The 21,735-nt window shown below is 37.0% G+C and overlaps 2 protein-coding genes across 4 annotated transcripts in view; both read right to left on the reverse strand.

Annotated features, from left to right (window-relative positions):
• Positions 1-14,933, reverse strand: part of LOC100184434 (low-density lipoprotein receptor-related protein 4) — a 20,649-nt gene extending 5,716 nt beyond the window's left edge. Inside the window, exons 1-23 of one of the 2 annotated variants that reach the window (XM_018811460.2) lie at positions 14,684-14,933; positions 11,925-12,068; positions 10,415-10,531; positions 9,667-9,786; positions 9,075-9,188; positions 8,358-8,543; positions 7,272-7,385; positions 6,937-7,056; positions 6,492-6,617; positions 5,934-6,053; positions 5,727-5,876; positions 5,239-5,475; positions 3,821-3,940; positions 3,016-3,172; positions 2,713-2,930; positions 2,257-2,433; positions 1,980-2,139; positions 1,726-1,894; positions 1,280-1,467; positions 1,075-1,209; positions 843-1,021; positions 425-671; positions 234-364 (exon numbers count right to left, since the gene is read on the reverse strand). In XM_018811460.2, coding sequence (XP_018667005.1) covers positions 234-364; positions 425-671; positions 843-1,021; positions 1,075-1,209; positions 1,280-1,467; positions 1,726-1,894; positions 1,980-2,139; positions 2,257-2,433; positions 2,713-2,930; positions 3,016-3,172; positions 3,821-3,940; positions 5,239-5,475; positions 5,727-5,876; positions 5,934-6,053; positions 6,492-6,617; positions 6,937-7,056; positions 7,272-7,385; positions 8,358-8,543; positions 9,075-9,188; positions 9,667-9,786; positions 10,415-10,531; positions 11,925-12,068; positions 14,684-14,744 — 3,490 coding nt within the window. In that variant the 5' untranslated portion in view covers positions 14,745-14,933. Of the gene's footprint in view, positions 1-233; positions 365-424; positions 672-842; positions 1,022-1,074; positions 1,210-1,279; positions 1,468-1,725; positions 1,895-1,979; positions 2,140-2,256; positions 2,434-2,712; positions 2,931-3,015; positions 3,173-3,820; positions 3,941-5,238; positions 5,476-5,726; positions 5,877-5,933; positions 6,054-6,491; positions 6,618-6,936; positions 7,057-7,271; positions 7,386-8,357; positions 8,547-9,074; positions 9,189-9,666; positions 9,787-10,414; positions 10,532-11,924; positions 12,069-14,683 lie in introns of both variants that reach the window. The other variant, XM_018811459.2, reaches the window with a different exon arrangement.
• Positions 14,934-16,013: 1,080 nt separating this feature from the next.
• LOC101243241 (histone-lysine N-methyltransferase SETD1B-A) overlaps positions 16,014-21,735 on the reverse strand; it is a 21,802-nt gene continuing 16,080 nt past the window's right edge. For both annotated transcript variants that reach the window (XM_026834339.1, XM_026834338.1), the window contains exons 15-27: positions 21,271-21,383; positions 20,837-20,967; positions 20,345-20,510; positions 19,971-20,092; positions 19,259-19,613; positions 18,834-18,988; positions 18,592-18,638; positions 18,484-18,533; positions 18,111-18,311; positions 17,698-17,917; positions 17,299-17,525; positions 16,556-16,813; positions 16,014-16,497 (exon numbers count right to left, since the gene is read on the reverse strand). In XM_026834339.1, coding sequence (XP_026690140.1) covers positions 16,324-16,497; positions 16,556-16,813; positions 17,299-17,525; positions 17,698-17,917; positions 18,111-18,311; positions 18,484-18,533; positions 18,592-18,638; positions 18,834-18,988; positions 19,259-19,613; positions 19,971-20,092; positions 20,345-20,510; positions 20,837-20,967; positions 21,271-21,383 — 2,219 coding nt within the window. In that variant the 3' untranslated portion in view covers positions 16,014-16,323. The remainder of the gene's footprint in view (positions 16,498-16,555; positions 16,814-17,298; positions 17,526-17,697; positions 17,918-18,110; positions 18,312-18,483; positions 18,534-18,591; positions 18,639-18,833; positions 18,989-19,258; positions 19,614-19,970; positions 20,093-20,344; positions 20,511-20,836; positions 20,968-21,270; positions 21,384-21,735) is intronic.

Genomic DNA, 21,735 nt, shown 5'->3' on the forward strand with positions numbered 1-21,735 from the left:
TTGGGATTTTCATTTTATGTATGGCTGATAATTTGGACAACCCATTAGTGCCACTGGGTTGAAGCAATTGTCGTTAAGTGTCTTGCCCANGGACACATACAGCGACATTGTATATAGCGACATTGAGCTTCGAACCTATTATATATTAGTTACGAGACTAGCGTTTTTTACCAACGCGGTAAGGCACCATAATGTTACAAAGGCTGCCTAAAATAAACTGTAATTTAAATTACCGTCACGTGGTTCGACAGCCACGTCCACAACGTTTGCTAAATAAGACTTGATTGGAAGTTTTACATCAGCTGAATACTGAACATCTAATGAAATGACACGAATGTCGGTTCGTCGCGCGATCGCCAAAAACCTGGTAAAACATTATGTTTAAGGACGTCATATACATTTAGGTAACGAGAAATTTGCTTACTTGTTCATTTCCGTATTGCATTTGTGGCGGTCGGGACTTAAAGTAAGTCCAGTTGGGCAAGCGCAGCGATAGGGGGTGGATAATATGTTGTGACTTCCTTCGCCAATATTTGGTGACAACAGACACAGATGTGTACAACCTCCGTTTCGGACAGAGCAGGGATTTGGGGTCATGGGTCTTGACTTGTGATAGAATCGAATATCCATCAAATATTCAAGATTTTCTCGCAAAACTGTTCTATCGCCTCCTGTAGACCAACGGCGTTTCATAAATTTTAATCGCCACAGTAGTTAACATACATATTGGAATTTTTAATTTAAAATGAATTAAAATGTCCATTTGTCCATTTCGCCGTACTGTGTAACAAATTGGAGCAGCAATTAAAAAGATAATTTTCCAACCTCTGCTATATACTGACCAGTGACTTTATCGGCGCTACTGATACATTTCGATTGCCAATCAGTCCAATATATTCGTGTGGCATCCAGTGTGATACCGAACGGGTGAGGTAAATCATCATTGACCAAAACTCGTCGTTGGGCACCATGTAAGTCACAAGTTTCGATGGTTTTAGCCCCAGCATCGGTCCAATAGATCCTAAATACCCAATTTTATTTATATTTTATCGTACATAGTTAAGATATACTTACATATCAGATGTGTAATCAATAGCCACGCCATTGGGCCACGTTAGACCAGTTGAAACCAGCGTAGTCCGGTTGGTACCGTCCATACCAGCTCGTTCGATTTTGGGTTCGGCTCCCCAATCGGACCATATCATATGGCTAAAATTTAACAACATTTTAATTGAAAAATAATTTCATAAACTTTACTTTTCTTAAGAAATGAATTTACCCCGTTTTGGGATGAACCACGATGGCTCTTGGCCTATCAAGGCCTGTCCAAATTAAAACGCATCGCATCGAACCGTCCAGCAATGCGACTTCAATCCGGTTTATACCGGCTTCTGTCCAGTATATTTTGTTGGTGATCCAGTCAATTGCGAGACCGGCTGGTGAGTCCAAACTGCTACTGACGATCACCTAAGCCGTTTTGTAAATTTGTTAAAATTTAACGCAAGTCCTTTGTGTGCTTGGTGTTTTAACCAAGCTTTTTAACCGATTAGTTGTGTTATATTTTAACAAAAAATATGCGTGAACGACTGTCGTTATGTCGTTATCATGCGTGTGTGTATTCGTTTATATTTGAACTTCGTAACTAAAAACATAAATGAAGGCTGTCCTATGCTTTAAACTAGTTTACAATATACGCGAGCGAAGTGTGACGTAATTAACACAAACCTTTTCCTGGCTTCCATCCCATTCCGCCCTGCTGATAGTATCCTTGCTGACGTCAGACCAGTAAATGTGGCCGGGGTGGTCGCTGTGCCAGTCAAGTGCGACAGCGTTTTTAAGGTTTTTAACTGGGAGTACTGTGTCCGCTCTTTCAACGCCGTCGAATGAGATGCGACTGAAAAGCCAAACAAAGTCTTAACATATGGTTTAATGTACGAAAAATAGAAACAAAGCTAAACCAAAGTAGCCGCTAAATATACCGAATGTCGGTCTTTCTGGTAAAAACCAAGAAATGGTTGATATCTTCAGCGCAGTGAGTGATGTTGACGCGTCGGAACCCGGTGGGGCAAGCACATGTAATGCCATCAGGTCGTGGAAGACACAGGTGGCTACAGTGTGCTTGTTCACAACGATTGTGGCCTGAAACAGATTATATAAATTCAATCCAGCTTTAGCAGGAATAACTTTGACAAGTAGTGTTCGTTGTAGCTCTAGGCAATGTTACCTTTATGACTAGACACATAACAATGTGCTCACCATTCGGTTGACGTAGTGGGTGGTATGTTTGGATGTCCATGGGGAAGTGAAGACGACTTCGAATCGTTTTTACTCCTCTGCCCGTAAATTTATTGGCGCTGTTCACACTTTTTGTTTGCCAATCGGTCCAATATAATTTGTCTTCAAAAATAGTAACTCCAAATGGGTGCAGCAAGCCTGTTATATTTGAAATAAGTTGGTGACCTGCTAAGTTGGGGTGGAAATAGGGAAGCAATCTACCAAGCACATTCATACACATTGTGAGGATGTGAAAGTAAAGAAATACTTCTGTTTAGAATCAAGAGAAGACTTGACGTTCATGGAATGTTAAAAAACGGTACAGAGTCAAATCACAAATTCACTTTCGGTTATCAAAAAATATAGAATGTTGATTTAAATTCTATTTACTTTAGAAATGAAACACATCGTTAAAACATAATCTCATCTATCACTCACCTCTGCTTATAACAGCGCGCCGGTCTCCACCGTCCAAGTTCGCTTTTTCGATAATATGGTATTTGGCATCAGCCCAATATATGTGATTCCTCGTGTAATCAATAGCAAGACCATTTGGCCAATGTAAGTTCCGTGAGGCAACTGTGTGACGTTGACTACCATCCATAGCAGCGCTTTCCAAACGAGGCGTATCACCCCAATCCGTCCAGAACATTAAACTGTAAACGAAAAGTTTGGGTAAGAAACAAAAAACAACAGAACGGGAATGCAATTCTAGATCGTATTGAATGGAAAGCAGTTTACCTATGCAATGGGTGAAGGGCAAGAGCTCTTGGCTTCTCCAGTCTTTCCCAAACAAGCACTTTACGAAGAGATCCATCCAATAATGAAACCTCCAATCTTGAAGTACCGGAATCAGTCCAATATAAAAGATTGTGGATCCAGTCGACTGCCACACCACCTTGAAAGCAATGCATAAGTTAAAAAAAACATTAAATATTTACCTTTTTGGTTACAAAACCAAAACAATATTAGTTTAAAATAAGAAGAGAGTGGAATTAACTTTGAAAGGAAGGATAAAACACAAGTATATACTTATACAGGCAAAATATGCGAATAGTTTTATCAGTAAGTTCAACATAATAAAAACACTAAAATATACTTGCAACGCAAACTTAACAATAAGTAACGTACAAATACTAATAAACAGCTCTACAAGTTTGATGTGCTCATATATTGGTTCAAATAACTATAATTGCTTGATCTTATCCTGGCAACGGGAGACCGACACAATCGAATCATTGTCGCGGTAAAATACGAGGCGAAGGTCGGCTGAATTGTGTGCCGGAGGTCGATACTGGATTAAGTGTTGATAATTTTTCTTATCGGAACCGATCTTGGCAACGAAGCCGCAAATTGAGCAAGACGTTTTTTTGAATAGTTGACCATATGGGTGTTTGGTGCAGATATTACCGATTTACCAAGTGGCTCAGGTTTGTAAACATTAAAACACGAACTTAATTTCGCTATACATCACTAAAAGCCAAATCAACACAATAATTATATATTTTGATTTGCTAACAAGTAAATAAATATTAACAATACCAACCCGGGCTTTCCAGACCAGATGAAACCACTTCTTGCACGTCACTCCCGTTTACGTATGACCTCATAATACGATCTAGTGTGACGTCGGTCCAGAACATCAAGCCTTTATCGATGTGATAATCTGGAAATTAAAAAGTTAACTTTAATTGATGAGTTAAAACCGGTGTTATTATTGGACAATGTAATAAATCGTGTGTGTTTTCTGTCATTGGGAAAATCGTCTAAAGTAATTAGCATCTTCTAGTTGTACATTATCCATAATGACTATACGTGGAAGTTATTTGAGCCAAAGTAACAGCTGAACTGTGTCGTCGGGTGATAAACAGTCTACCGCAGGAACGTTGTTTTTACAGCAAATAATGCGTCGGAAATTGAGTGGAACCAAGGCGAACTCACACACTCTTAAAGTCTAAACCTCAATCGCACAAAAGTAATTTTTCATTTGAAATCTTGCACTCAAGGGTAAATACATACAAGGAAAACAGAAACACTCCCAGTCCATCAAGCAAGATATGTTTTAACCTTTTTCAGTTTATTATTAAACAAACAACGGGCATTGATTCCCAGGAGCTGTATTTGTTATGTCTCACGCCTCATTATAGCGAATGTGGCTTTCACAAAACGACGCCGTGTCGACCACCACGGAAATACAATATGTAATGAGCTTTTCCCAATTCAAAATATTCTGCTGGCTATACAGAAATAAACTTTACAATTCTAAAGAAATTAGCCCACCCAGGATATAATGTCAATACTGTAATAGTTTGGTTTAAATACAGTTTCCCTGGTTGCTATTATTTTCAAGTCGAGTTCAAAGCATTTAAAATAGATCACAAATGTTTAATTTACAAAAAAAAACATTTTATTCTTTTAATTTTGTTTAGTTAAAATTGTAAACAACAAATATATGCTATAAAACAAAACTAACAAATTAGGTCAATAGATAAGCTTTGTTACAAGCAAACGATATTAAAATGCCATTAACAACAGTACTGTGTAATTTTCGTTGTGGAAACCCTGAAACGGAACTAGGTGGTCAAACTGTGAACGCGGCTGTTTCACTTGTGCCTTGGAGTGTGAACAACCTAGTAACCTTTCTACACAGGGTCATGGCAAGCTATCTCCAGGTAAAGCAAGCCAAGGTGGTACTATCTTGACCCGAAGAAAGATCAAGTTAACGTATGGTATGTCACTTATTTAGGACGGCGAAAACACGATTTTAAAACGTTAATTTGTATTTTCCATTCAACATGACATTTACTAATGGCCTAATGATGTATGTTAGTTGCGATCGCAAGGCTGACGGCGGTTTAAAGTTACCTGTACACTTTAATCATATTATGAAATAATAAAAGTAACCATAATGAGCAAGTAGAAATATCACAGAACCACACGCTTTACAATTTACATGAAACTCACCTAAACCAATGGCATTCTCCAGGTCTCGTAAAATGGATCGAAACTCGGAGCGATCGGGAAGTATTTTTCGAATATCGATGCGGTTGGTAAACAAGAGAGCTGGCTCAGGACCACTTGCCTTGCAAGTTCTGCTATCAGGCCGTAGAATGTATCCATGCAAACAAGAACATACAAAACTCCCGATCGTATTGTTGCAAACCTGACTACACGATGCCTCTTCGTTACATTCATTTAAATCTAAAAAAACAAGCTTTGAGTCTAAAACATACAATGTATAATTTGTATCTGAGGTCAATCAACTAAAGCCAGAATACTACACAAAAACGAAAGTCATGAATTAACGTTAAAACGGCGGCGTTAAAGATGAAAAAGTAAACAAAACCAACTGTACAAATGATGTGACCGTTTAACCCAACAAAAAAGTTCTTAACTAATTTGAAAGCAAAATAGACTCTGATCCAAAATCTACTTATATAAAATATATTTACCAATGCAACTAGAAAGATCGGGTGACAGTTCAAATCCTTTCCGACAAATACATTGAGCCCTTCCTGATAAAGATTCTCTACAAGTGTGTTCGCATCCTCCATTATTATCAGCGCATGAAGTAAAATTGGTCGGTAGCATGTTCGAACCATCTAAAACATTCCAAAGTATAATATAGCAAATGAAGAATAAGTTGTTATTAAACCTACTGCATGCTCTCCTTGGACTTTCATCAGAGGAGTCGAGGCAGTCGACAACTCCATCACATACTTTGTGCATTCCAATACATTGTCCATTGTTGCATCTGTGTTTTCCACTCCCACAAGTATCTGCGTGGTGGTCACATTGTTAGATGTTAATGATTAAAAACCACCAAAACAGCATTAACTATACCCGCTGCAACAATAAAATAACTGACATTTGTTTTAACATATGTTACTTATATTTGTGATTTTGTTGTTATCGGGACCTAAAGAATACACATGAGCGAAAGGTTTCTCCGCAATAAACACTCCGTATTAAATAAAACAATCAGAAATAACGTTAGCGGCATTTCGTCAGCGGAACGTGGTATATGAAAAACTAAATTCAGAAACATTCGTGTAACACACACACATATATATATACGTTTAAGGTGGCTATACACAGTATCTGGCATGCGAAGTCGTATGCAAACCTGTGTACAACCACCTTAACGCTGCTCCGGCGCGCGAGAATAAACAAATTGGTTAGATAAGGGAACCAGTATGAGGAACGATGCAACTTACCACATTCTATTTCGTCACTTTGATCCGAACAGTCATGTTCGCCATCGCATCTCCAACTTATACGAATGCATCGTTTGCTGGTGAAACATTCGAACTGATCGTCGTTGCAACCTAGTGGTTCTTCATCTGAATTTATAGACTTTGTAAATGTTTTCAATAAGATAATCACATATACACGGATATGAAATTCTCAAATTTAAAATGTAAAATGGCCTAAATGTACATTTTAAAAACAAAATAAAATAATGATTTATTAAGTGTTTTGAGCGTTATCTTAATAATAGCAATTGGAATAAGTCGGTGAGTCGTGAGAATACCTCGGGATAATACTTATAGTATATACTATTTCGTTTATCATTAAATGGGGACACATAAAAAGAGAATTAATAATGGGAAAATTCCGATAAAGTGACAAAAAGGTTAGCCTTGAGAAAAAAAAACTTACGACAATTCTGTTCATCAGATCCATCATTGCAGTCGCTATCTCCATCACACCTCCACGCTTCACTTATGCACATCCCGCTTTTACATTTAAACTCTCCATAAATACATTCCTCATATTCAGCTGTCGAAGGTTAAATAACATAAATAAATGAACTTCTTGGTTCATTCAAAAACTACCAAACTTTGCAACAGTTTATCCTTAACTTAAAGTCGCACATTTTAAGCTGGCACATTTAAAAATTTTAAGCTGGTTAAAAAACTAAATCGACGGAAAACCCTTTTGCGACGTATAGCAAGCATTGATCAAGAAAACATATATCATATTGAACCACTCACGACAGTTGATTTCATCCGTCCCGTCTCCACAGTCGTCTTGGCCGTCACAGTGATTATGCAAGCCAATACATTGGCCATTACCACATCTATATTGTTCATCGGTACATGGGTGACCTGTTACAAAGCATGGGAACACTTAGTATAATATTAAAAGTACACAACATGATTTCTGAAGTGTGTGTAGAAACGGCAAAACATCCACCGTTTAATAGCCGATTCTTTTCGGCGCGGTTTTCTACAAATGTATAAGAAATGGAAAACATAAGTTCTAAAAGTGTGGTAAGCATATTTAGCTAAGAAGCCATGAAATACGAAATATGTTAAATCTTTAATAATTGAAGCACAACAGAGAATATTTCGCACGAATCATTGAATTAAACAAATTGTCAGGGCCGAGGGACGTTAAAGTAGACGAAACCTCGTAAACAAAGCTACGCAACGATGATTGCGAAAATGCTTTTAACCGGTTAGTCGCCATCAAGCAACGCGTGACAAAACTGAAAGTTAAAGAGTCTTTCGCACGCAAAACGTGAAGACAAACAAAATCTTAAAGAATTGGAACACAAATGTAAAAAAAACAACAGAAAATTTTCTTATGATTCTCTTTACGGAATTATATTTTCATTTTGCTTAGAAAGCAAACATGTGAATCTCTGCCAATATTTATTGCGATACGTTTACCGCATTGTGAACAAACTGTACGTCTTTCTACGTCACGAAATAGGCGGCCAAGAAAACAACGTTCAAGTGATTACGGTCTAATGGTTCGAACCAATATCCGACCAAGTAGAACTGCGAGTAGGAATGCAAGGAACGTCATTCTACACCAGCATAGTTACGCCTGATCAAAGTGGCCTCAACTGCACGGCGTAACACGCACGATGGGATGTGAATGCAAAGAGTCCCCATACAGCCTAGAATGGAGTCATATTCGCCTTAACTTCCCAAATACTTGCCTAATACTACCAAATTGTTTGTAAAATAAGAGGATTACAAAGATTTTAAATACAGAAGTAAAATGTTTTACAGAATGTCCGTTAGGTTAGATACTAAACGTTTACTTACTAAAACTAAACGTTAACTTACTGCAATTTCGTTCATCAATTCCGTTATCACAGTCAAGCTCTTGGTCGCATACATATTCGAATGGAATGCAAAAGTCAAGTTGACCGTGGCCGACTTCAGAGTCGCTGCCTGCGCACGAAAACTCCTCGTCCTTACATGCGGTAAAGTTTGAATTGCTTGGGATAACGTCCGGGTCTGCTGGTTCTTCTGCTAAATGTAACATTGCTTTAGCTAATATACTTCACATAACATACAACTGTAGCTGCCAGGTGTATTATAGTAGGGTGGAGAAAGATAGGTCATATTTTCTATATTTTTGTTCTATTTGGTAGTCAAAAAAGAACAATATTAAAAAAAAAACGTATTTTCGCGACTCCTATAGACCGTTGTTAATTGTTTAAAACATGATCAGGACATTCGGATATTATGAGCTAAAGGTACCTCCGTCTCACCCCAGCCTACTATGTATATATACCAGGGTGGGGTAGAATAGGACATGTTTACATTCTCTTTTCTCGTTCCATTTGGTAGTAAACAAATAATATTTACAGAGTTGTACCATTATAGCAAAGCGATTCTAAAAGATCATTTTCAACTGCTAAAATCACGATTAGGAAATATTGGATTTAGGTGCTTACGGCATGAACGGCTCTCTTAGAAACGTATTTTTATCTAACGTTCCGCGAAGAGCTGTTATGAGTGTTTAACTTAAATAATAAGCAATACAATAATACGCACCACATTCTTCATCCGAGCCATCCCGACAATCAAAATCACCATCGCAATTAAATGCTGAACTCACACACTCTCCACTTGTGCATGCGTATTCTGTACCACCACAAGTTCGACGATCTGCGATGAAACGAATTCGTTAACAATAGAAAATATGTTGGGTGTTTTTGGGCAACGCATCATAAGGTACAATCGACGACATTAAAACATTTGTCAGCATATATAGCACATTCAATGTTAAATTGTTTTGCTTATTTGTATCAAATTTAAATATAAATCATTTAAACTTCTTAGTTTGTGATAAAAACATTTTTTCACAGCGGAGAATATCTATCTATAAGAAGTAAGGCAACAGGTGATGGATTATTTATCCAACAGGTGCGTTTACTACAGTAAGCGTATCATATGATACCGTGTCGCGGGTATTTGGACGCGCTAGTGCCTGTTCAAGCCTTTGTTTGTTTGCATCCACTTCAAAACGTCCTAGATTGCGGCCACCTTGAGAGCACTGGACACCAAACACCGGTCTCTCGAATTGAAATGCAAGGTTTGAAAATCTAAAGCATTACGTAAAACATGAATGGATAATTATGCTTACTACAATCAGTTTCATCACTTCCATCAGAACAATCTTCATCACCGTCACACCACCATCTTTTCGGCACACAATCGCCAGATCCACACGTCTTCTCCGTCGATTCGTCGCATGGCTGGATCGCTATGACAGCAGAATCAACATTGTTATGACATAAATAGAACAATGACCCAATCAAGTCATAAAAATAATCAACACACTTTAACGCTGTCAAAAATCGCACGCGACAATTTTTGAGCGTAAATTACAATAGGAGAATGTCATGTAATTGTCGCATTTAAGGGGATAGTGTGAGCCACTTCGTAATATAATCCGAAAATATGAAGCAATCTTTCGCCCCGTGTTTTATCTTTGGGCACATATCCCTATTCATATTTTCCATTCAATAGTTTTCTTGTTGTTCTTTTCTTTGTACTGTTGGTTTCCGCACCAAAACACACATACCTTAAACTTTAAACTAGTGGTCGCAATCGACTCATCCTTTTTAACTAAAAATTTAATTAGACCCCTGCAGTAGTGCCTTGTAGTAATACATCGGCAAAAACCGTGTAGTCAAAATCCAAAAATTTTACGAAACTTTGCTCCAAACCAGAGTTTTTTGTTTATGATTTTTTTTAAATATTGTAACATTCATTTTTACATTTTGACCCAATTAAATACGAGGAAAATTATTTAAAAGCATCTAACATGCAATTAGATCTCTTTGGTCACTATATAACAAATACAGCTACATGCGATAATTTGTACTTACGGCACGAAACTTCGTCACTATCGTCACCACAGTCGTTTTCACCATCGCATTTCCATTCTGCCATGATGCATTTTCCATTGTCGCATTGAAACGAAGAGGGTCGACATGTGGGTATTACTGCAAGAACCAAGTATTTAATAACCAGTGCTAGAGCATCGGGAAACCATGCCAGCCTAATCCTCGTAAAGAGATATAAGAGGCCGATCCACGGCACGCCTAAATTACAGGTATATAGCTTGGTCGAGTAAACCACAGAATCTTCGGAACGTTTTCGTGCAATTGTTTGAAATTCAAGACAGTCATTTCCTCTAGTACGAATGCGGGATTAGAAACACGACGCACCCGTGCTATTGTCGCACACATATAGGTTTAACGTGACAAAATACTCTATTTTCAAATACCCATGGTGTAATACCATTGTGTTATAGAAACGCTGTAATACTCTGTGTTTTAAAACCAATGATTCGTAGAACACTGTGGGGGAAGGAGTAGTAGAATGATGGTCTACTACTCTACTTTATAGTGGGGAAATTCACTCCTTTAAATACAACTACAGCAGTCCTGCCAAATAAGTCTTTTACAAATACTGCAGTAAAAGTTATTTCAATCTTAACTGTACAAGCGAAATCGATCTGTTTATGTGCTGGAAAGCTGCCATAGTTAGTTTATGTTGGAAGCCTTCCGCCCTCCTGTTGGGCTGGTAACGATCCATGAATGTCAATATAGATCAAAATTCCTCAAGCGATTATGATAAGAGTCGGTGGTAAAGTGCGTAGGTACCAGGTTTATCAGAGATATCTTGCATCTCAATGTCAAAAAAGCAAAATGAAACTTGTAACTCCCAACCGGAAATCCGGAATATTATTTCACGCTCGTAAGTGACGATTTTTAGCGAAGAAAAACGAGTCCTTTTTAAAAATGACCTTAGTTCAAAGTTTTTACACCACAAAACTAGGTCTTAATGATCGCGTCTGTAGGTTTGGTCGTGGGCTGTCAAGCGGAGAGTAAATACATTCGCACGCAAGCCAATATTACTGAGAAACAGCGGTGCTGAAACCAACTCAGCGGTATCCGATTCCACGCTTTTAGCGACTTCGTCAAAAAGCGAGAATTCAACTTTCTTGAGGATTGTTGAGCGTGCCGTAAGTAACGTAAGCTTCGGCTTATATATCAAAACCCTAAATGCAATTTACAATTAGTTGAACTGTTTGACTTTCATTACCTTGTGGCTGACTCCCTTTGTCCGCAGTTCCCGTTTAGCACATCGGTCGAGATTTGATTACCGAATTTTAATTTACACTTTTAAAAGGTGAACGTTTTTTTTACGATTGGTGGTACAAAGTTCAAAAAGTATCTTTACTTTCCGATTTGCAATAAATAAAACGAAAAAACTATTGTTCGCACTTATTTGTAAACCGATAATACCCTGTTACAGTGAAGATATGATACAGACTCAACGAAAATTATAAGATCTTAAATGAAACACCAATAAAAACAGGGAGTAACTCACCACAGTCCATTTCATCACTCGCATCTCCACAGTCGGTGTCTCCATCACATTTCCAAGCTACTGGTATGCACGTACATTTGTTACTAACAGAGCATGCAAACTGTTTTCGTTTGCATTTGCACTCTGGCATTGATGTAACACACACTGAAACAAAGCATTACATTAAATCAAGTTAGGGATTAATGCTTTATAAATGTAAGCGGAATTAACCTACGAAAAGTGACGTCCCATCAAGCGAAAATGATGCAAGCATGAGAAACGACAACATCACAATGTGTTTACATGTCTATCTGGACATTTTTAAATTGAGAATGGGTAAAATGCTAACCTAAATTGGAATGATAATTTAAAAACGTGACCCGTGTTCAAGCGATAGTATCTTCAGCTTTAAACATATTCGTCAGTCTCTTGGTCGCTGCTATTCGTAACCAATCCATATCATAAATACACAAAAAACTTGGCGCAACTGGCGATCTGGTACAGCGATTATCAGTAGCGATGTTTACCCAAAGGACTTATCTACTTTTTAACATAGTTAATATCAAAACAATGAGAGACGTTTGTGTAAGTTAATCATCATCAGAGAGAAGGTACACAATTAATTAGTATGATAGATCAAGTAGTCAAGTAGCCAGCACACAAAGGATTCCGCACCGGCACAACTAGAAAAAACGAGGTCGAGATAATGAACCAATATATTCGATTTTTTTTGTGTACTCCGAAAACCAGACATATGTCTTACAGCTTCCCTTTGTTATAACGTTAATAAAATAAATTAATAGTTACACGTTAGAACACTGAACTTTCAAGCAACGATGACATAACCTTTATGCGCTTATTTGGCGAAAATATTTCGATTCGTAAAATTCCAAAGATACCGCCGACTGTGTAGCACAAGCAGGTAATACTTTGCACGAAAGGTGTAGTCTTACAACTAGTCATTTCTTGCACGCTAGTTTAACAATTTATATAAGAACCTCGTATTTTTCTGGATTTTACACAAATACAAGCTTGAGTATTTTAATGTGCATAATACGCTGATAACAATATATTAAACAGAAAACTAATCAGTTTCTTTTTACACGAATATTTATACAATGTTTTCTGTATGAGTGAATATACATAATAGTCAGTACGTAGCATCGCATAAATATGCTTGACGTAATTAATGTTTTAATATAAAGACGGGCTCATCTGTAAATTTCAATTGGCTATGTTCTTGTTGGAGTGTTCTTGACTTTACTAGATAGAATATTGAATAGGATTATAACGAGTAGATGGTGGACAATACGTGAGCAATGGTAATTCATACATGAACGGTAAATGTAAGTCGCGTTCGGTGGTTAAAATGAATGACAGCGTCTAGCCAGAGATAGCTTACTTAGCTTCAACCTTGTTTGCTAGTTGTTACTGAATGTTCTGCATTAACATGAGTTTGTACAGACAAATGAGTAATACATGTGAATACCAACCAACTATCCAACCCAGTTACAACACTTCAAATAAAATACGACACTTCTCGCTTGTCGCCACTAACATAAAACAGACACACTCGAAAGATGTTGTGTTTACAAATATTAGCACAAGAACATCTTATGCGACAAGCAGAATCGGTGACAACTGAAAGATTAGAAAACTAACAAGCAGCCCCGGGCGACCAGCACGTGCGACCACATAAGTTTACATGTGCTTGGTAAACAAGGTTTGATCAAAGGAAACCGAAAGGATTAACTTTCACGTTTCACTAAACATTCCATGTTGGATGTTGTAACATAATAACCTTAACTTCACAAGTACAATGTTGGAATGCGCAATATTAAACATATTAAACTCATGGGCTATAAATTCGATACCTATATTATTAGGCAATGATTTATTCCTATTTTTGATACTCGAACTACTCCGTATAGTATTATTTAGTGGTTACCCCAATTTTGCGAATGACATCTGTTACTACGTCCTTCTATTTATAATATAAAACGTAAATGCTATAATTATTATAGCATAGTGGATTAATTATATGAATTACAAAAGAGGTTATTAACAACGAAAGAACGCCCAGCATATGATGAATATTTCAGCGTGATAAGCAATTAGACGCAGTAGTGTGCCGCGCAAATAAACACCAGGATATGAAACCAGCGGGATTGAAAATTTTATTTGAAGAAGCAATTCGCATCCTGTCTTTAAATTGGACAAAACCTCGACCGTGCTTCCGATATTACTACATGGTAATTAATTCAGAAAGCGACTTCCCGGTTCAACTTTCAATCGCACACAAGTTGTTTACGAAGTTTTGGTTGCGAAGTAATTATTTACTCATGCGTTTTAAGAATAATTTTGACTTAAAACGGACCAACATTTAAAAACATTATCACGTGATATACATTATATATATACTTCAAAACCTCAAAAGTGCTGGCCATACTTTCGTGTAAAAAGTTGACTAAACATACTAAGTCGAAAATGTTTGTTAAAATACCTTTGAACCACAAACAAATAGAAAACAGCGTGACTGTTACGCTTGGATAAAGGTTCATTGAAGCATAAACTTGGTGCTTTCACGACCCTGTGTACTTGAGTGTGTCTAAACGGTAAACTTAAGATATAATGCGGAGTCTCTATGGAATGGCGTGGAAGTCTTGTAGTCTAATAATAAGTTCTATTAGTCACAATATACTGCACGCAGAAGCTTTAATGTTAAGGCTTAACCATATGGAACGTATTAAAATCCAGTGGCATGAACATGTTTAACTTACCAATGGTAATGATTGCCAAGCAGAAAATAATCCAGGCTTTCGGTGTGTAGGAATTATTCATCTCAGTCTTTTCATCGGTAAAAATCAGAATATTGACGGCAATTGGCTTCTACAAATGCCGCAAAACTTAATCCTGGGTGTCACTTTCATTCAGTGAACTATTTCGAGAATGTCCACATGTAACTCCAAGTATTGAAACATTCATAAACTATCAGTTAGCTAACATACATCTGTGGTAAGTGAACCCATTATGAAATTACAGATCGTTTAAACCTGAGCTCTAACCGACGATATGTCTGCTTCAAAGAAAGCTGTAGACAAGTGACGACAGCTAATCAGATATGTACAGCCAGGGAAACTCTCCAGGTCATTTGGGTCAATATTGGCTTAATATTCTATAATAGGCGTTTCAGCGGTTGTAAATCAACTGTCTTGAAGCTGGGCTAATTCGCTAGCGACGTGTAAGGTAACTTAAACTGTACGCTGACTACTAAATCTTGCTGAAATTTGTAATCACTATTCCTTCGCTGACAGTTCAACTACGCGCTGTGCGTTCTCTCTCCAGCGATGAGAGAGAGACTGGGCGACACATTTTTGCCCAAGGCTTATCCCAGAGAAAGCACGCGTTCGGCGCTTTTATCCCAACTTACATTCGGCGTTCTGTGCCTTTGTTTATTTATTTATATTGTCTTTCTTCTTTCGCTCTTTTCTGACGTACGAGTAGGTAGCAAATTACTACGCGAATTTCTTCGCATAAACCGAACTTACGTACAGCTAATATTTGTATTTGCTACATGCTGCATAATATACAGTATACTTCTCCTAACTTTATACAGACAAGGATGCCAAACTAATTTCGTGGAGCTTTTTTCTTTCTACTTATTTAAGTTTCAGCTCAATAACGCCACGTCTCATAACCTAAAACGTTACTTATTCTTGTCGGACGTAATTTTAAATTTGAATGACATGTTAGGATACTAAGAACGCCTTTGTGTCCAGCAAAAATAGGACACGCGCCTGCTGTTCTCCGGGTCACTTCGTCTTTGTTAGAATAATGAAGGCGCGACACGACCTTGCTTCTATATATATGAACACTTTGCGTTACAATGACGTAATTATTAAACCAGTGGACTGCCTTGTAATAAAAAATAAACAGGCGATAATGTTCTTTCCAGACCAATTGCAGCTATGACAAAAACAGAAGCCTCGTTCTGATACGGAGGCACACCAACCTGAATTTACTGGAGAGCATGTCACGCATACCTTACTGGTTGTTATTTAAAAGCAAACATACTAACTTTTATTCCTTCATAACTAAATTTTGACACGATTTTCATTCTATTTTTTTTTATAAACTTCCTGTTTTACTACAGCGCTCAACAAAACTCGCAAAAAATATCAAAATGTAGCAGTGAGCAACGACATAATAAAATGCAGGGGTGGAAACTTAACTCGGCAACCACAGAGCGTAAAAAATTGTAACAAACTATTGACTTTCGGGCAATATAGATGAAAAAGAGACAGATTAATTCCTAAAATAGGCTATATACTGCTCTTATAACAGAGTAACTTTTTTTAGGTGGAAATAGTTAATTCGAAACTCCCGTAGGTTCGTAGAAATATTTAGAGGTAGGGGCTATTTAATTAAGCGTCCCCCGACAGTTAGGTGCGCCACAGAAACAAGGAATTTTAACGTCTTCTATCGGGAACTTATAATCGTAAGTTATTTCATCGGTTGGTTTGATTGTATCTTTGGAGTATATGACAATCTTCTTTGCCCCGTCCACGGCTATTACTTTAGCATAACAACTTGGCTGTGGAAAAAAACATATCAATGTCTGGTTTTTAGTTTAGTATTATGCCGTAACTTACGTTGCATGAATGGTTCATAAATCTGGCAAAATTCCCGCATTTCGTCGCATCAATTATGTGGTCAGAATCAATGCGGAATAAATACGAGCTTCCAATACCACGTCGTGTATAATCAACCTCTCTTCTATCAGCAATGAGGGAACGAACAAGTTGGCCAACATATTCAATGACCATTTCGTCAGCTCCAATAGTTTCCTCGGCAAAAAGACCCCAACCATGAATATGACTTCGCTTAAACTTAACGCTCTTCTTTCGATACTTTAAAAAAAGAGGAAAGGTATATAAATGAGATTTTCATATGACCACTACCCTCAAAAACCTGAACAAATCCCTAAAATTGCATTCAGCAACCCGTAGAAATAAACCTTGAATTGTTTCAATTCGGTAAATAATATAGCACATATTTATACAGTAGGGTGGGGGAAGATGGGACACCTTTAACACAAAATAATCAAATATCCTGATCGTGTTTTAAACATTTAACAACGGTCTATGGGAGTCGTGAGGATACGGTTTCATAATTCTTTGAAATTTTTTCGTTTACCACTAAATGCGACGAGAAAATAGAATGAAAAAGTGTCCCATCTTCCCCCACCCTACTATATTTAAATAACTATAAGTAAATGGGGTAGGGAGTGTGGGTGTTGAGTGACTGTGTAACAACGAACTGTATGTGGAGAAACACTGATCTTGTATACATTCATGTGTACAGTATACAAAAAAGGCGCTGAAGGCACACTTACCATAAGTTGATTATACTTAAGCAGATCGCTTGCGTCAGAACCGAATTCAGATGCAATGCGTCGCATCATGTGCCTCGTTTCGCGGGATTTCTCGGTGGCTACACCCGATGTACTGGCAGATTCATTTGCGTACTTTGATCGACCTTTTGGTTGCGGTGTGTTGTCAGCTTGTCTGTACATTAACTTCCGTTGTATCAACTTCGTGTTATCGTTCACTTTGTAAAAACCTGCCACAGAAAGTATTAGACATAAAAATCTAAGACTGTACTAGATCGATTGTAAGCTAGGCAATAAACAGTTTGGCCCAGCAATTGTAGGTTAACTATAGCATCCATGTATGATAAGGGTTCAAGTTTGTAGGAACCTTGTATGTAAAACTTAACAGGCAAAAGCTTTCACCTTCAGATCTTGCACATCCAGTTTTATGAGGTTTGATATCCGAGATATCATCTTTTCGTGCCTGCCTTCTTTTCCTTTTGTTCCTTTTATCAGGAGAAGTGGTGAGAGCATCGTTTTCATCAGGGAAGTATGTAGCAGGGTGAGGCACCCAGTGTGTGTCATTCACCCACCCCCCTGTACCAGGGTTGGCCAACATATCCTCATATTCTTGACGTAAATACTGTGGATATGAAACGGGTATACTTTGAAGTTTTCTTGGTTGCATGGCCTGTCACAATCTAATGCCTCATTCATGTAGAATAGAATTGTAAATCTTTAACTGGCTAAGCTGGTAGTTAGTTGGGAAATGTAGGCTTAGAATTGTTGATGTGGAAGTTACTAAACTACACCCACTTCACTATAGTTTAAATTACCTTCATATCTTCGACATCCAGCCCTCTATCCCAGATATTATACATCATCCTCATATCATCCATATGTGTGCGTTCCCTAAACCGACCAACCAGTGACCTTTTGATTTTCTCCTCATAATATAATTGGTCAGTCCTCTGTTTAATTTTTTTGTACATCTTTGAATCACCATGCCGCAGTTTCACAAGTTCAGCTGCTGATGCCTTTAAAGTAGAATAAAAAAGAAATTGGGTTATTAAAGAAATACCAAAGATGATTTTTAAAACTGTCCTTTAAGTGAATTAATGTTTCGTAGCAACATTTTGACGTTATATTCTGACCTTTAAAAAATAAAAAAACAAATCCCCCAAAAAATCTTAAAATATTTTTACTTACCGGAGATTCAGATGTTGATATGACATCATTATGTAAGAATGGTGCTTCATCTAAACAATAAATTGATTATTAATAGATATTGAAACTTGTATTAAATTACAAATATACCTTGGGATTTTTTCAGTGGTGTTTTTGGTGCTTGGCTCGGTGGACAGCTGAAATAAAAACATTATTTCAATAAAATATACTTCTGTATTTTTGACCTGTGCTGTTACCCCATATCCTAGGCATCAAAGCATAAACCTAACCATAAGTTACCATGTGCTGCTTACTTTATAGGGTTTAAAGTTAGTTGAGTCAAAGTTAGATGCTTGCATACTGGATTACATGGTATGCTTGTTGTATTTTACCTGTAGTTATGTTCTTCTAATATTTGAAGCAGAGATGGATGGATGTGACTTGATGTTGGTTTAACTCTTGGTGATGTTGCAAAGTAGTTATGCTCCTCAGCTAATGCTGTCATCCTATCTTTATCCTCTTGTGTCAACACAGAAGTGCTTCTTTTCTGTTTGAAGAAATAATAATAAAATATTTTTTTTCTTATTTATACATAATGTCAAATTACTCAATGTGGCACTTTCATTTTTTTCAGACTCTTTCTGCACGGGTGATAATTTAGACAATTGTTGGTATTTTTTAAAAAATGATGTTTTGGTGAATTACTCAAGGACACACATTGTTATAATGGGATCAACTTCAAACTGGTAACCATGATCTGAGAGCTGTCAGGCTAGTTTTCATGTTTCATAACAAAACATATAAAAAGATATATTACCGGAGGTATAGTTAAACGAAGATCTGCTCTCTTCTTCAATGGTTGATGCTTGGTGCTCACAGGAGTGGGAGGAGACAGGGGAGGGATGGGAGGTTGGGACTCTTTTATTGAGAGCAACGCTTGAACTGCTTCCAATTCTTTGCTGTCAGACTTTTTACGATCACTAAGATTTGTATCAGAGCCGGGTGTTATAGGTATTCGCATGTCACTGCTTGGGTGTGTATCATGGCTGAATATTGACCTTGATGATGGTGCGGGGGTGAGAGGTGGTGAGAAGACACTCGTCACTTCACTGTGTTGACGACCAGGTGTAGTTGGGAGGATGGGTTGGTCACTTGAATCAGAACTTGACAATCTATAATAAGAGAGTGAGAAATATGATTTAACGAGAGTCATTATAACACATGGTCATGTTTCATACTCATGACTGTTAACCAATTGCTCCATATATATATATGTAAATTTATGAAATTCACTTTCATTTATTTACTTATTTATCCCTGCTTGGGACTTTGGGAGTAACTCAAACTAATAATAACATTGTAAATTTGCATAATTTCATACACCTTGTGTCCATTAAAGGGATGTACTTTGTGGGTGATTGTATTGTATATTTGGGGGAACTTTCTAATTTTGACTGACTAAGCATTACGTGTCTTACAAGCAAAATGGTATTTTTTGACATAAATAAAATCATTTGGACAACACATACCTATTTACAGTTGACATTCGTCGCTCTGGTGTTGATTTCATATCAGTGAGAACTTCCAAAGCTGCTTTTTCTTTGTCACTCATAGCTGATAATTCATCATCGGAACGAAGCCTTTCAGATATCTATATATTTACATTGAAAATTATACAAATGTCATGTAAGCGCTATATATGCAATATTGTGTAAGTATTTTAATGCTAAGGTTTAAAATGTATCCAAAAAATCCACAGCCCAAAGTTCAAAGCTACAAAAAAAAATTAGAGGAAAGGAACAGAAGATTAAGGGGTTTAAAGCTAAGGAATTGTCAGCTTTTACTTGACTGCATTAGATTGACTTTGAACCAATTCTAAAAACCAAGGATTAAAAAGGCCCACCTCATGACCACTTGCATCAGTAGAAATTAAACGAAATCTTTTCTTCGGATGAACGTGTTTTAATGTTTGTGATGTAACAATATTGGCAGGCGCAGATGGTGGAAGTAATGATTTACCGGATTGTAACTCGGATAACATTGATGCTGCTTTTATTACGTCATCAGATCTATAAAAAGTTATTTGTTGGTGTTAAAAAATAGCATTAAAAGCATTTATACGTACATCAGCAATAAAAAATAATAAGTATCACCAAGCTGCATTTAAGAAGAGTTAATGACAATAATTCTCGAAAAAAAAACTTTTGAGTGCTGTGTAAACTTGTAATTTAGAAAATGTACTTTCTAAAATATGCAAACATGGGGAAAAATGTATTTAAACAATTGCGTGATTTGCAGCAATTAGCAGTAACATAACATGATGTTATATAATAGTACGTGTATTTCATATTGCAACTTGAAATGTTATTATTAAAATAAGAGATCATATAATAACCTGTTTGTTGGTTTGGAAACTTCAGCTTCAATCTTCACTTCATCTATGTTATCTTTCTTCTTCTTTTTCGGAGGTTCACTCCTCACATCATCATGTATTGTCCTCTTCACTCCAATTAATGGTTCAACATCCTGATGATTTAAGTATCACAGATCAACAAAATGAATCAGAAGATTTAGGTGATTCTATGTCAATTTATAGCTGATAGCTGCTTTCAAAGGTGTGAATTCCAGCCCTTAAATGAGATATTACCAAACAAACAGCAAACAGCACCTAAGAGTAAAACGTAACCACTAACCACTAACTGCTATCTGCTATAGCATCTTACCCACACACTAACTTCTTACAACTATCTTATTTTGTTAGTTTTGAATTATTGCTTTTAAGGCATTTTTTTGCCTTTGACCTGCCCGAACATGGTTTATAAATATCACCTCATCCGATCCTTCATCACTCTCCTCTTCACTGGACTCCTGATCATCATCTTCATCTTCCGAGCTCTGAGATGATGAAGATGTGCTGAAGACTTCATCAACATCAAGCCGACCTGAACCAACATTTACTTTAACACAACTACTAACTTTAACTTTAATAACTATAAGTTAAATTGTGGGGGTTTAGAGGGTTTTGGTTAAGAATTGTAGGCTGTGAACTACTAGCTCTAAATTTATTGTAATTTATTTTGTACCCATGTTTCAACAACTTATCAACATAACAACACTCTTGTTATTTAGTGTCTTTTTTAGGACATTATAATTTCGATGTGCATAAATAGAAGAAAAGAGATGTTTAGGTATATAAGTTGGAAAAACGTTCCAAGTCAGGTCTCAGCCTCCCTTATGGCAGCCACTCATAAAATAAAAAGCACAATATCTTTTAAATCTTGATAGAAATTACCA

The sequence above is a fragment of the Ciona intestinalis genome, chromosome 4 (assembly GCF_000224145.3).
Source record: "Ciona intestinalis chromosome 4, KH, whole genome shotgun sequence".
NCBI lineage: Eukaryota > Metazoa > Chordata > Ascidiacea > Phlebobranchia > Cionidae > Ciona > Ciona intestinalis.